Below are 14,571 nucleotides of genomic sequence, written 5' to 3' on the forward strand. Positions count from 1 at the left end.
TTTATGTGTGATGTGCAAAGACTATATGCTATTGTCTTGACTTTCTGGAACTTCAGTGGCCGCTGATTTAAGGGCCAATGTGATTTGGAGAAAGAGACCAAACGGAGAGGAAAGACATTTGGGTTTACTTCTAAGAAAATCAAGGCTCTTTTCTGAGACAAGATTGAAAGTTGAAAGAACATAAAACTTTTGACAGGATTAAAAGAAAATAAAAATTTGAGTGCCTGTTATACTATGAAGTACATATATATATATATCCTCATTTAATCTTCATGGCTAAGTGTATCCCGTCACCCTCGCTTTTACAGACAAACAAACCGAGACTCAGAGTAATTAATTCACTTCCTTGAAGTCGTGTGGTCTCTGGTGCAGAGCTATGATTTGAACCCAGGCTTGTCCTTCAGTTGCACGATGCTGCCTCTGAGGACTGGTACCCAGCGTGGCTAAGGGACCCAGGGGTCCCTAGGGGTCTGTTCTTCTAGGGTCTGGGGGAATGGAGAAGTGAGGGAGATGGAAGACATCTTCCATCATTGGAAGACATCCATCAGTCCCAGAACCTGCACAAGACATGAGGAGACCTTCTCAAAAGGACTGGGGAAGCTTCTGAGGGCCAGCTGCTTGGGTTTCTCCTTCTTAACCCACAGTCTTTGAAGTGCATTCATTTACCAAATACGCAATATGTTCCTGACCTCCCTCAGACTTTCTGGATCCCTCGGGGAAGCCCCGCTGGGAAGGCAGAGGCACAGGAGAATCTGTGGCCAGTTGGGGCTCCTGTGAGAAAATGGTGTCCATGCGAACTTTTCTCAGGGAGTAGAAAGAAGTGCGTGTACCCACTTCTCCAGAGAGGGGGCCGCCGTATACAGTCGGGGATGCTTACGCTAAACCCACCAGCCAGTATGACTGCGGGAGGTAAGTGAACAAGCAAGGCAGCGTGGGCTCAGGTTCCGGCTGTGCCACACGGCTGCACCCGTGTCACCCAGCCTCTCTGAACCGCAGCTTCCTGCTTACAAAGCAGAGGGAATACTGCTCACATCTCAGAGCTGTGTGGATTGAACGAAATAACTGTATGTAAAGCACTTAGTCTACGGTAGCTGTTCACTGAACGTGGGCCACATCCAATCGCATCCTCAATCCCAGTACGAGTCTAGGAAAGGGCCGGGAAGGGTGTAGCACTGCGGCTCTGTATTCATTTTACGTTGCCTTCTCTACTAATAGAGTCATGCACCGGCCAACACCAAAAAAGAAAAAGAGCCCAGAGTTCGGGACTTCCCTGGTGGTCCAGTGGTTAAGACTCTGTGCTCCCAGTCGGGGACGGGGGCACGGGTTCGATCCCTGGTCGTGGAACTGAGATCCCCCATGCCATATGTGCGGCCAAAAGTAAGCTCATCTTATGCAGAGGGCTTGGTCCCGCTCAACCACTCTCACCCCCTTGCAGAGATCCAAAAATACTGACATTTATTTTCCTATTACAAAATAAAACATGTTCTTCGATTAAAATGTAGAAAATATAGCTAAGGAAAACATGCCTATAGCCCATCCACTGGCGGATGTCCTAATCTTCATGCACACGAATGCGTTATAAGGTATTTTCCCAGCAAAATCATGTCATGTGCGCTATTTCCTAACTTTTCACTTCACACATTGTGAACAACTTTTCATTTCACTACACTTTCTTCTGCAACACATTTTTTCATGATTCTATAGTAGTGCATCGTACGTGCCTTAATTTATTAACCTATTTACCATTTCTGAACCTTTATATACTTTCCAGTATTTGACTTTTATAAACAATGAACTTCCTCAGTGCTGAATCTTTACCAACCATCACAATTATGTCTTTAGGGTACATTCCCAAAAGGGAAATTCATGACTTTGAGGATACATTCAACTCCTATCCTTGTGACTGTCCCAGTACATGGAATGGAGAAACTGAGGCACATGCTAATGCAGACGAAGCTGGCTGTAGGGTGGAAGGGAGAACTCCGACAACCTGGGGCACATGAACACCCCATGTCCACAAGCCCCACCCAAGGAACCTTCTAGGGAACCTTCTAGGGAACCTTCTTGGCTCAGGGTCAGCACTTTCTTCCTGACATGAAAGGGATCGGCAGCTGTTACCCAGCCTTTACCAGCAAGAGATGCTAAGAAGGACGTGGATCTGTGGACAGGAGTAGGATTCATCTCTTCCAGGGCTCTATTCCCTCGGGAAGTTCCTGGCGAAGGAAGGGGGCAGCTTTCCTTCCAGGCTTCCCAGCAGTAACGGAGCGCCCTGTTTGTTTTCCAGGTGGAATGGATAGCAGGGTCTCGAGCACAACCAGTAATGGAGAGACAAAACCAGTGTGCCCAGGCATGGAAAAGGCGGGGGAGGCCGGCGCCCTGCAGCGGGGGCACTGGAACAACAAGGTGGAGTTCGTGCTGTCCGTGGCCGGGGAGATCGTCGGGCTGGGCAACGTCTGGAGGTTTCCCTACCTCTGCTACAAAAACGGGGGAGGTGAGACCCACTGCGTCACCCTCGCCCCCACCCCCCACCCCAAGGCTGTCTCCATCTCATGCACTTACTGCCCTCTGGGGAGTCCCATGGATGCAGAGGATACTGGAGTTGGAAAGATCCTCAGGGCACTGCAGGAGAGACACCTAGACAGAGGGGCGACTTCCTGGGGGGTCCCTATTGTGGCTTCAGAGAAACATGGGTATAGGCTGGGAACCAGATGGATGGGAGTTTGGATTCTGCCTCTGCTACTTACGCCCTGTAATCTTGGGCAAGCCTTACCTTGGGAGCTCAGGTAAATGCTGTAAACGGAGATAGTTCTACCTGCCCTTCAAGGCTGTTGTAACGTGTAGAGGTCACGTGTGCAAAGGGCCTAACGAATGGTAGCTATGCTGAAGAGGATGTCGGCACCCAACTGTCCCATGAGGTCTCGAGACTCCGTAGCCGTGGCTTCCTGTCCTCCCCCTGCTCTGTGACATGTGTCCCCCCATGTGTCACCTTTGATACCAGTGGCTCTTCCTTTAAGATTTTCCCACTGAAATGTGTGTGCGGGGAGCATGAACTCTTAACTCTTTCCTGCATCTCTCCTGCCTCTCATTCTCCGCCATCCCAGGCGCTGCAGCCACTCCGCTGCCCCTGTTGCTGGTCACTTTCCCACCGGGGACTCTCCTTCAGGCACTCCTGGGCGTCTGGGGAGCCCCAGAGGGATTTCCCAGGTGCTGAAGTGCTCTGGCCGAGCAGTGGGCTCGGAAGGTCCCCTTGTTGGTGGGTAGAGCTTAGCGGGGCTGGGCTCCCAGGGCTGGTTTTATGGGAGGCAGCAACCTGCACTAGAGGAGGGGAAACGCCAAGGTGGGTCACGGGGACAGGCCGAGGGGGTGGGAGTTCTGTGGGCCACGAGGCCTGGAGGGAACCCTAATGCCACACCTACCCCTTTGTGGGGTGTGGGAGCCTCCGTGTGTGAGCCCAGTCTCAGTGGTTTTGGGGAGATAAAGCCCACGATGCGGGGTGGAAGAGGGAGCATGGGAAGGGGGTGAGCACACAGATGCTCTGAGCCCATAATCTTACTTTCAGGATTGTGGCAACCGGGGATTGGCCGTGGGGTTGGAGGTTAACTTGTATTTTTCCAGAGGGGTGGGAATGGGCTGATGTGTTCCCTCTCCACAAGACTTCCTGGCCGGCAGCCTGAAGCCGCAGGACTTTGCTCCGCTGACATTGCGAGGGAAGGAGGGAGGTCCCGACCCAGCCCTGGACCCTCCGGCGGCTTGTTCAGACATTTAGGCCCGAGGGCGGAGGGATGGGGCTTGTCGTTCAGGGAGGAGAAGGAGTCTGGGGGCTAAGCCGGGCGTTGGGGCTCCGTGTCTGGAACCCGGTAACCAGCTTAGCTCCTCACGCGGCAGGAAGGTCGGGAGGTGAGCCGCTTTCCCCAAGCCTCTCTGGAATTGGGTGAGGGTGGCTGGGGAATTAGCAGGAGTGGCACGAAGAGGTGGGAGAGCGGTCCCAGGCTTGGTGCCAACCAATGGGCTGAGGAGGGCAAGGAGAGGGGAGCAGGGCCTGGGCAGGGCACACGGGGTCGTCCTGTCGAGGGGAGGCCTGCGTCTGAGCTCCGCCTCGGGGCTCTGTGTAGGTCTGTGCGGCCCGGGGAGGTGTGGCCGCGTCTCGGGGGAAAGGCAGGCCGGGAACAAGCGTGTCCACGGCCCCTGGTCCCTCACGTGGGTGCTTCGGGGGGAGCAGAGGCAGGAGGGTGGCCACCTCGTGCCCGGGAAGAGCCAGCCCTCCAGCACGCCGGTCCCCACGAGCCGTTTCGGGGCTCACGGAACGGCCCGCAGAATCCTTAGGCCACCACCCCGGTCTCTTCCCTGATAGGGCACAAGGCCTCAGGCTTCCTCTTCTCTCTCCTTGATGGACAACAGCAGCTGGAGGAAGTGCTCGGAGGGGCTCTGGGGCCGAGGCCGATGCCCGGGTTTGCTCTGAAGGGCATGAGTCACCCAGGGCCACCGGGTGGACACGCGGGAGGCGCCCCTGCCAATGTGAAGGGGACAAACCCGGGACCCGTGTGGCCTGTAGAGGGGCCCAGACAGGCCCGCTTTTCCGGGTTTTGGTGTTCCCAGAGGCTCAACCTTTCTGTCCCCTTTACCCCCTCGTCCCCTCCCCCCAGAGCACGGGTCCCACACTTCACATCTCGTCTCTTTGTCAAGAGGGGACGGAGGCCTCCTATGACAGGACCCTTCACTGCCGACATGGGGAAGGGGGTGGGGAGGACGGAGACCATCTAGGTTGGTTTGACCCCATCCTCCTGCTTTAGTGATTTTATTTAAACCCGTCGTTCTCAGATTGGGGCTTGGGCTCCTGGGGGCGAGAGGGACGTTCTGAGCAGCTTCTGCAGGAGGGTGCTGGGGTCACGGGGTGAACCACGCGGGGTCACGTGTGTTATCAGCCTGCTTTTTTCTGGGCCCTTTCTTGAACTTCATAGCCGTAAATAGCCACCTTTGTGCTTGGCTGGGGGGATAAACTTGGGACTTTATTATCATTAATGTTTGTTTGGTGGGGAAGTCAGGGAGGAAAACGTCCCCAAAGCGTAATTTCAGTTCCAATCTAAAAATATAAGTGATATCTTCTTCGGTTCCTTCCAGCTTTAACGTTTGGTAGATCCTAATAGAAGTGAGTCCCAGAGCAGGGAGAAGGCTGAGGCAAGCATATGATAGAGGAACAGGGAAACGGTGAAACACTGTAGTCGAAAACCAGAGATGCTGAGAAAGTGGTACCAAGAAGCCTGTCTAAAATCAGCATCCATCAGGAGACGGGTGCAGGGGGCGCCTGCCTCAGCCACCTCCTAGATAAGCGCCCTCCCTGCCGTCCAGGCCTTGTGGCCAGTCCATCCCGAGCACCTGCCCGCCCCCCTCCCCATGGCTTTCGACAGTCAGGCCAGGCCAACCAAGCCCGGACTGTGTCACCCAACGACAGTGACTTACTGTGGACCCACCACCTGCCAGGAATTATTCCGAGTTGTTGTGATAATTATAAACAGAACAGACCCCTTCCCTGTCCTTGTGGGGCTTACACTCCTTGTCTGTCTGTGAGAGACAGACAATAAACAATAAACACAGTAAACAAGAAAATTACATAGCATATCAGAAGTTCCCGAGTGCTACAGGAGGGGGGCTGCGGGCGACCACACCGAGAACGTTAGAGTGAAGTCTTGCCGGTGAGTGAGAGCCGGCCACGTGGATATTAGGGGGAAAGTGCTCCAGGCAGAGGAAGCAGGTGTTAATGGCCCTAAAGCAGGAGGTTGGCTGGCGTGTTTGGGGAGCCACTGGAGGGGAGTCACTTTGGGGGGGCAGGTCACCCAGGGCTTGTCAGCCACTGTGAGACTCTGGCTTTCCCTCCAGTGATGGGGAGGCGGGCCAGGGGTTTGAGCAGAGGGGCCAGTCTTACACTTGTACACTGTCTGGCTGCTGTGTTGAGAACTGATTGCAGGGGACTAAGGGGGGAAGCAGACTGGTTACAAGGCTAAGAAGCTTGGAGTCTCCTTGATGTCCTTCTTTCTCACATAACTGGTGGCTCTACCCAAATACCCAAGTCCTGGCTGCTTCGGAACCTGGGCCTTCAGCTGGAAGCCCTCCAGCTCCCTGGACCCCGGCTACCGGCAGACTGAGTTGCCCAACACCCAGGCTGCCTGGGGCTGGAGACCCGCATGAGGCTACAGCAGAATGTACCACAGCTGGACCTCTCAAAGCCGGGATCTTAGAGGGAAGGGCCATAGCCAAGTAAAGCCCACCTCTGGATGTCAGGGAGAGGGAGCATGGGGACACCAATGTCAAGGGCATTAGATGGCCCCCGTTTGCCCTGAGGTTCTCCGTAGATATACTAAAGAATGAAGAGAAACAAGGAGTGTTTTTCTTCATGTAAGAGTCACGGTTATTTTATGAGTACGTGACAACTGGTCACCACTTTTAGTTAATGAAGCAATGCCAAGTATTGGTCCAGCAGTGTTGATTACAGCATGTAATATTCATGCATGTTCACTCCTGTGCTGCTCATGTGGCATATCGTCAGTTTGTCCTAAAAAAATGTCACCTGGAGCATTACAGGTGACGCCGCAGAATGTGTTCCTATCGAGAAGGGTGTCCAGCAGAATGATTCCTTTCCAGGATGGGCATGTGGTCTCTCCCATCCCATGGGGAAAAATGCCAGGACATTTTAGAATTTGGGCAAGGAGACTAAACGGGGGATTTGGGGAGCAAATAACTGTGACTCCATCCTCCGTCTCCAGGAGTGGCTCCATCTTTGAGTGGTGGTGACTGGGGCTTCGGTGGGGAAAGAGGCAGTGCCCCAGGACTCCCTGGTGGGCACCTGGGTCCCTCCCGGGCTCTATCTCTTCCCTAACTCCCTCCCCGGTTTGGGCCCAGTGACTCGGCCTGGCGGGTGTGGACCTTGTCCCCTCTGGCCAGCTGCCCAGGAGCTCAAGGAGGCAGAGGGGGAGGGGTGCAGACTGACCACCGGACCCAGTGCGGTTAAACATTGGCTCGGTTCATTGGGGAAGAGCAGGTGGCACAAAGATGGGGATGAGGGGCTTGAGCCAGGCTGAAAACTCTCCCCCCTGCCCCCTGTCTTCTCTCTCTCTCTCTCTGCGATGTTTCCAGCTCCCAGCAGAACTGTTCATATCAGCTACTGGGTTCTCTCTTCCCTAATTTCCCCTTCCTGCCCAGCAAGCCTTGGACTGATTTATCTACTCACGTGCCTGAATTGTTTACGATCTTTCTTTGCCCTTGTGGTCACCAAGCGTTTCCTTCAGTGCCTGAATTACAGATGTGTGGACTAGAGGCAAAGAGCTGGAGAAGCCTTTTCCCCACTAACTTTTGTTTTAGCAATTTTATGACGGTATAATTGGCTTACAACAACTTGCACACATTTGAAGTGTACAGTTGGATAAGTTTCGACATAGGTACACACCCTTGAAACCATCACCACTATCAAGATAATGAATGTGTGCATCACTCCCCCAAATTCCCTCCTTCCCTCTCTCCCACCCCTGACCTCTGCTACCCCATCCCAATGCAACCAAAAACCTGTTTTGTTTTTTTAAAATATAACTATTTTCCAGCTTTATTGATATATTATGGATAGTAAGTTTAGGTGTAGAACATGATGATTTAATACATGTATGTATTGCAAAATGATTACCACAGTAAGGTTAGTTAACACCTTCATTCCTTCATATAATTACCCTTTTTTTTGGTGGTGATAACACTTAAGATCTATTCTCTTAAGAACTTTCAACTATATAAGACAGTATAGTTCACTGCAGCCACCATGCTGTATGTTACACCCCCAGAAATTGTTTATCTTATAACGAAGTTTGTCCCCTTTGACCAACATGTCCGCATTCCTCACACCCCCAGCCTCTGGTAATCACCATTCTGCTCTCTGCCTCTATGAATTCCACACATAGGAGAGGACGTGCAGTATGTACTTTCTCTCTGTGACTTATTTCACTTAGCATAATACCCTCGAGGTCCATCCATGTGGCTGCAAAACGCAGAATTTCCTTCTGTTTTTATGGCCGGATAATATTCCATTACACATATAGCATTTTCTTTATCCATGCATCTGTTGAGGGACACTTAGGTCGTTTCCAGGCCTAGTTTTCCAGGTTGTTTCCAAACTATACAGTAGTTTGCATTTCTTATAATTTTCTATAAATGGAATCATGCAGTATATACTTTACTTGGCTTCTATCCCTCAGCATAATTACTTTGAGATTCATCCATCTTTTTCATGTCTCAGTAGTTCCTTTCTTGTTATTACTGGGTAGTATTCCATTATATGGATGTACTACAATTTATCTCTTCTCCTGTTGATGGACATTTGGGTTGTTTCCAGGCTTTAGCTATTACAGATGAAACTGCTAAGAACTTCTGTGTACAAACCTTTGTATAAACATGTGCTTTCATCTCCTTTGAGGGAACACTGAAGTGTGGAATGGCGGGATTATATGATAGGGGCACCTTTAACTTTTTAAGAAACTGCGGAACACGTTTCCAACATGGTTGTACCATTTTTACCTTCCTGCCAGCAGCGTATCTGAGTGCCAGCTTTTCCACAACTTTACCAATACTTGGTCTGTCTTTTTAATTTTAACTTTTCTAATTGGTGTGAACATTACCTCATTGTCACTTAAATTTATATTGACTAATGATGTTGAACATCATTTCATGTGCTTATTTGTAGCCCACATATCTTTTTTGGTGAAAACCTGTTCAAATCTTTTGACCATTAAAAAAAAATAGGGCTTCCCTGGTGGCACAGTGGTTGAGAGTCCGCCTGCCGTTGCAGGGGACGCGGGTTCGTGCCCCGGCCCGGGAAGATCCCACATGCCGTGGAGCGGCTGGGCCCGTGAGCCATGGCTGCTGGGCCTGCGTGTCCGGAGCCTGTGCTCCACAGCGGGAGAGGCCATAAGAGTGAGAGGCCCGCGTACCGCAAAAAAAAAAAAAAAAAAAAATAGGTCGTTTGTTTTCTTATTATTGAATTTTGCTACTTCTTTATATATTCTGGATACAAGTCCTTTATCAGATATGCATTTTGCAATTTTTTTTCTCATTCTGTCTTATATTTTTCCTTTGCTTAACAATGTCTTTTGAAAAGCAGAAGTTTCAAATTCTTATGAAGTGCAGTTTATGAATTTATTCTTTTATGACTCATGTTTTTGATGTCACATGAAAGAAATCTTTGCTTAACCCGAGGTCTCATATATTTTCTTCTAGAAGTTTTATAGTTTTAGGTTTTATACTTAGGTCTACGATCCATTTTGGGTTAATATTTGTATAAAATGAAGGTATGGATTGAAATTTATTTTTTGTGTGTATGTGTATCTACTTGTTCTAGCATCATTTATTAAAAAGACTATCCTTTCTCCAATGAATTGCCTTTGCACCTTTGTCAAAAATCAATTGTCCAAATGTGCATGGCCCTTTTGCTGGACTCTATTCTGTTCTGTCGATCTATTTGTTTATTTTGTCACCAAAACCACACTGTTTTAATTACTGTATCTTTATAATAATATGAAAATAAGGTAGAGGTAAGCCTAAAACTTAGTTCTTCTTTTTCAAAGTTGTTTGGCTATTTTAGGTTCTTTGCATTTTCATACGAACTTTAGAATCCGTTTGTCAGTTTCTACAAAAAAGTCTGCTGGGATTTTGATTGGGACTACAGTGAATCTATTGATTAATTTGGGAAGAACTGACATCTTAATAATACTGAGTCTTCTGACCCATGAACATGGTATGCCTCACCGTTTATTTAGGTCTTCTTTAATTCCTCTCAGCAATGTTTTGCAGTTATGAGTGTACACATCTTTTGTCAAATTTATTCCTAAATAATTCATCTCTTTGACGCTGTTATAATGGTATTATTTGTTAAATTGTAATTTATAATTGCTTGCTGCTAGTAGAAGAAATACAATTGATTTTTTATGCTGATCTTATATCTTGTAACCTCACTAAATTAACTTATTTATTCTAGCAGCTCTTTGGTACATTCCAAAGGATTTTCTTTCTTTTCTTTTTAAATACACTTTATTGAGGTATGACTAATGTACAGAAAGCTGTACACATTTAATGTATACCACTTGATGAGTTTGGAGGTAAACATATACTTGTGAAACTGTCACCACAATCAATGTCATAAACATATCCATCACGTCCAAAAGTTTCCTTCTGTCCTCTTTTTATCATTTTAATTTTTTGTGTGTGATAAGAACACAACATAAGATTTACCTTCTTAGCACAATTTTAAGAAAACAATTCAATATTGTTCACTATGTGCACTATGGTTACAGTGGATCTTAGGATTCATTCATTTTGCAAAACTGAAACTTTATACCCTTTGACCGGCATCACCCTGCTTCCCCCTTCCTCAGACCCTGGTAATCACCATTCTACTTTCTGATTCTATGAGTTTGACTATTTTAAATTCCAATGGATTTTCTACATAGTTGATCATGTCATTTGCAAGTAAAGCAGTTTTATTTCTTCTCTTCTAATCTGAATAACTTTTAATTCCTTTTATTGCCTTCTTGCTTTGACTAGAATCAATATTGATGGAACCAATGTTGAACAGAAGTGGTAAGAAATAGTAAGACTGGACACCCTTGTCTTACTCTCGACCTTAGGGGTTAAGCAGTCTTTCACCATTAAGTATGATGTTATCTGTAGGTGTTTTGTAGATGCCCTTTATTCCCTTCTATTCATCACTTGCTGAGAGTTTTTTTTTTTTAATCAGAAATGTCTGTTAGATTTGGTCAAATACTTTTCTGCGTTTATTGAAATGATTATATGGTTTTTCTTTTTAAATTTATTAATATGATCCACTGATTTTTTTTTTTGAATGTTAAAACAACTTTGTATTCCAGGGATAAACTCCACTATGTATTACTTTTTTTATATATATTGTTGGATATCTAAAATTTTGTTTAGAATTTTGCATCTATGTTCATGAAAGTTTGATCTATAGTTTTCTTGTCTTTATCTACTTTTGTTATCAGAGTAATGCTAGCTTCGTAGAATGAGTTGGAAAGAATTGCTTCTAAATTTTCTGCAAGGGTTTGTATAGAATTGGTGTCATGTCTTCCTTAAGTCTTTGGAATGTCCCCAGCCTTGCGTGAGCACCACCAGGCTCTATCTTCTTGAGGGATTCTTTCCTCTCCTTGGGTAGTGTCCTCACACGCATGTGCTGACCAGCACTCAAGCTCGTAGGGGACGCTCTGCAGGCACTTGGGTCTCTCTGTGCACGTCTCTCCCCCGGGACTCTCTCCGGTGAACTCCCCTGCCCAGTTGCCAGCAGATGGAGGTCTATGGTGGAGCAAATGCCAGCGACTTGTCTCAGGCAGTGACTGTGAAAACAGAAGCAGAAAGGATTACTAAGGGAAATCTGATTTCAGTCTGCTAAAAGCCCCTCTCTAACATTGAGAGCAATCATTTCCTTGACAAAAATTATAGACTGTGGGCTGTGGGAATGCTCCTGGATATCTGTGACTCAGTGAGCTTCTTCTATGGCCACAAGCTATGTGTTATTAGGGCAGCAACTGAAGTTGATGGGGAGCAAACCTTGGAAGGTATAGATGGAAACTTCAGAGTGAAGGAAGTGGCTGGCTAGGTCCTAAGTAACTTGGTGACACCTGATCTCTGCCGTGGCTCCAGACATCTAGACAGATGTCCCCGCCATTTTGCGCAGTCCTCATCCCCGGGATTCTGACTGGAAGCATGGGGTGGCAAGGGGGAGAGATGACCGTGGACCACAAGGAGGCTAGTGCCACGTAATGGACAGCCTGTTTCCCACCCGCAGGTGCCTTTTTCATCCCCTACCTCATCTTCCTCTTTACCTGTGGCATTCCTGTCTTTCTCCTGGAGACAGCACTGGGCCAGTACACCAGCCAGGGGGGCATCACAGCCTGGAGGAAGATCTGCCCCATCTTTGAGGGTGAGTAGCTCTGTGCCCGACTCCAGAGTCTCTGCACTAGTGGTTATAAACCTTGTTTGGAATAACTGGGTGGTTTATCAGCAGTGCTGATACAGATAAGACGCTGTGTCTTTATGTTAAACCTTCCACCGTGGGCCCAAGACTGAATTACTGCCAGAGCATTCCCTAAAAAGAGAATTTTAATGAGAAAAAAATAATAATTCTACCATCTTTGGAATTCTCTGGCGGTCCACTGGTTAGGACTCTGTGCTTTCGCTGCCAGGGACCCAGGTTCAATCCCTGGTGGAGGAACTAAGATCCCACAAGCTGCGTGGCGTGGCCAAATAAATAAATAGATTAAATGTTTACATAGCACAGGGAGATCAGCTCGGTGCTTTGTGACCACCTAGAGGGGTGGGATAGGGAGGGTGGGAGGGAGACGCAAGAGGGTGGAGATATGGGGATATATGTATATGTATAGCTGATTCAACTTGTTATAAAGCAGAAACTAACATACCATTGTCAAGCAATTATACTCCAATAAAGGTGTTAAAAAATTTTTTTTTAATTCTACCATCTTGACACAATAGCTATTTAAAACTTAGGATGTTTTATTTCAATATTTCTCTCTATATAAGATTTTCTTTAAGATTCCATTTTGAAACAATTATATGTTCACAGAAAGTTGCAGAAGTAGCCCAGAGAGGTCACGTGTACATTTCACCCAGTGACATTTTCATTTTCCTCAATGGTAAATAGGACAATATCAAAACCTGGGAATGGACATCGGTACAATCCGCAGACCTTACTCAGATCGCACCCGTTTCCATGCACTTGCTTGTGTGTGTGTGTGCGTATAATTCTGTGTAATTCTATCACTTGTGTTGATTCGTGCAAACACCACCGCTGTTCCATGACCACGGAGATCTCCATCCTGCTGCCCCTTCATAGTCACACTAACCCTTCCCCTCCCCACCCCTATAACCTCTGACAGCCACTAACTTGCTCTCTATCTCTATAATTTTGTCATTTGGGGAATGTTACATAAATGGAATCATATAGTATGTGACCTTTTGAGACTGGCTTTTTCACTCGGCATGATGCCCTTGAGATCCACCCAGAATGCTCTTGTATCAATAGTTCATTCCTTTTTATTACTGAGCAGTATTCCATGGTGTGGATGGTTGTCCTATGGTTTATTTAACCATTCACCCACTGAAGAACATTTGGGTTGTTTCCAGTTTGGAGAGATTTACTTCATTATTTCTTTCTCTATATATAAAGTTTACATATCTATTAATATGAAATATACACAGTTTCTGTTTCTGTCGTTTTTGTGGTTTTTTTGGCCACGCCGTGTGGCAAGTGGGATCTTAGTTCCCCGACCAGGGATTGAACCCTCCCCAGCACTGGGAGCGTAGAGTCTTAATCACTGGACAGCCAGGGAAGTCCCTCTGTTTTTTAGTTAGTGTTATTTTCCATTTTTTACACAACAGTCATGTGATTGCATGAACTTCCATCAAGGGGATATATCATAATTGGCTTAACGATTCTCTGTTCTGGGCTTTTTGCTTATTTTCCATCCCTGATAAATTGATATTCTGCTATCGTGTATCTTTGTAGAGGTAGCCGTTACCCCCTTTTTTTGGAGTTATTTCCTTGGGATAAATTCTCAGGATTACGATCACTGGATCAAATGGACAACCAAGTTGATGTCCCTTGACCATGCTTATTAAGTTGTTCTATGGAAGGGTTATGCTGACGTACACATCACCGGACTTGAGTAAGCGTCTTTCCTCCGTATCTTTAACAGCTCTGAGTTATATCCCTGATTTCCAAACTTGTCTGCACACTGGAGTCACCCCAGGACCTTCCAAACATCCTGAGGCCTGTACCCCACCCCCAGAGATTGTTATTAAATTGGTCTGGGGTCTGCTCTGGGCTTTGGAATTTTTAAAATATTCCCAGGTAATTCTACTACTATGTGGACAAGTTTGGTAATCACTGAGTTATATCATTTGTAAACATGTTCACTAGTGTTGCAGATGCAGAATGGTAGCTCATCATTTTGCACACCTACGATTATTAGGGAGGATGAGTGTGTTGTGAGGATGTTCATTGCCTGTGTGTGTGTGCTCCTCTGTGAACTGTCTCTTCCTGCTTTTAACGCGTGTTTTTTTTTTTTTAGTTTTATTTTTTGGCTGCATTGGGTCTCCGTTGCTGCGTGCGGGCTTTCTCTAGTTGCAGCGAGTGGGGACTACTCCTCGTTGCGGTGCACGGGCTTCTCATTGCAGTGGCTTCTCTTGTTGTGGAGCACGGGCTCTAGGCGCATGGGCTTCAGTAGTTGTGGTTCGCGGGCTCAATTGTAGTTTGCAGGCTCTAGAGCGCAGGCTCAGTAGTTGTGGCGCACGGGCTTAGTTGCTCTGCGGCATGTGGGATCTTCCCGGACCAGGGCTCGCACCCGTGTCCCCTGAGTTGGCAGGCGGATTCTTAACCACTGCGCCACCAGGGAATTCCCTTAACGCATGTTTTTACATTTCAGAAATATATCAGACGAATTCCAGGGAACATTAGCTATTGGAATCTCGGAGTTAGCCTTATACATTTGTAAGACAGCTTAGAATCCGTGA

At 47.2% G+C, this 14,571-nt stretch overlaps 1 protein-coding gene across 2 annotated transcripts in view; it reads left to right on the forward strand.

Annotated features, from left to right (window-relative positions):
• Positions 1 to 14,571, forward strand: part of SLC6A13 (solute carrier family 6 member 13) — a 32,945-nt gene that overhangs the window by 165 nt on the left and 18,209 nt on the right. The window contains exons 2-4 of one of the 2 annotated variants that reach the window (XM_029205268.1): positions 808 to 909; positions 2,285 to 2,491; positions 11,828 to 11,962. In XM_029205268.1, the coding sequence (XP_029061101.1) occupies positions 870 to 909; positions 2,285 to 2,491; positions 11,828 to 11,962 (382 nt within the window). In that variant the 5' untranslated portion in view covers positions 808 to 869. The remainder of the gene's footprint in view (positions 1 to 807; positions 910 to 2,284; positions 2,492 to 11,827; positions 11,963 to 14,571) is intronic. The other variant, XM_029205269.1, reaches the window with a different exon arrangement.

The sequence above is a fragment of the Monodon monoceros genome, unplaced genomic scaffold (genome assembly GCF_005190385.1).
Source record: "Monodon monoceros isolate NGI ecotype Baffin Bay Population unplaced genomic scaffold, NGI_Narwhal_1 Super_Scaffold_6, whole genome shotgun sequence".
NCBI lineage: Eukaryota > Metazoa > Chordata > Mammalia > Artiodactyla > Monodontidae > Monodon > Monodon monoceros.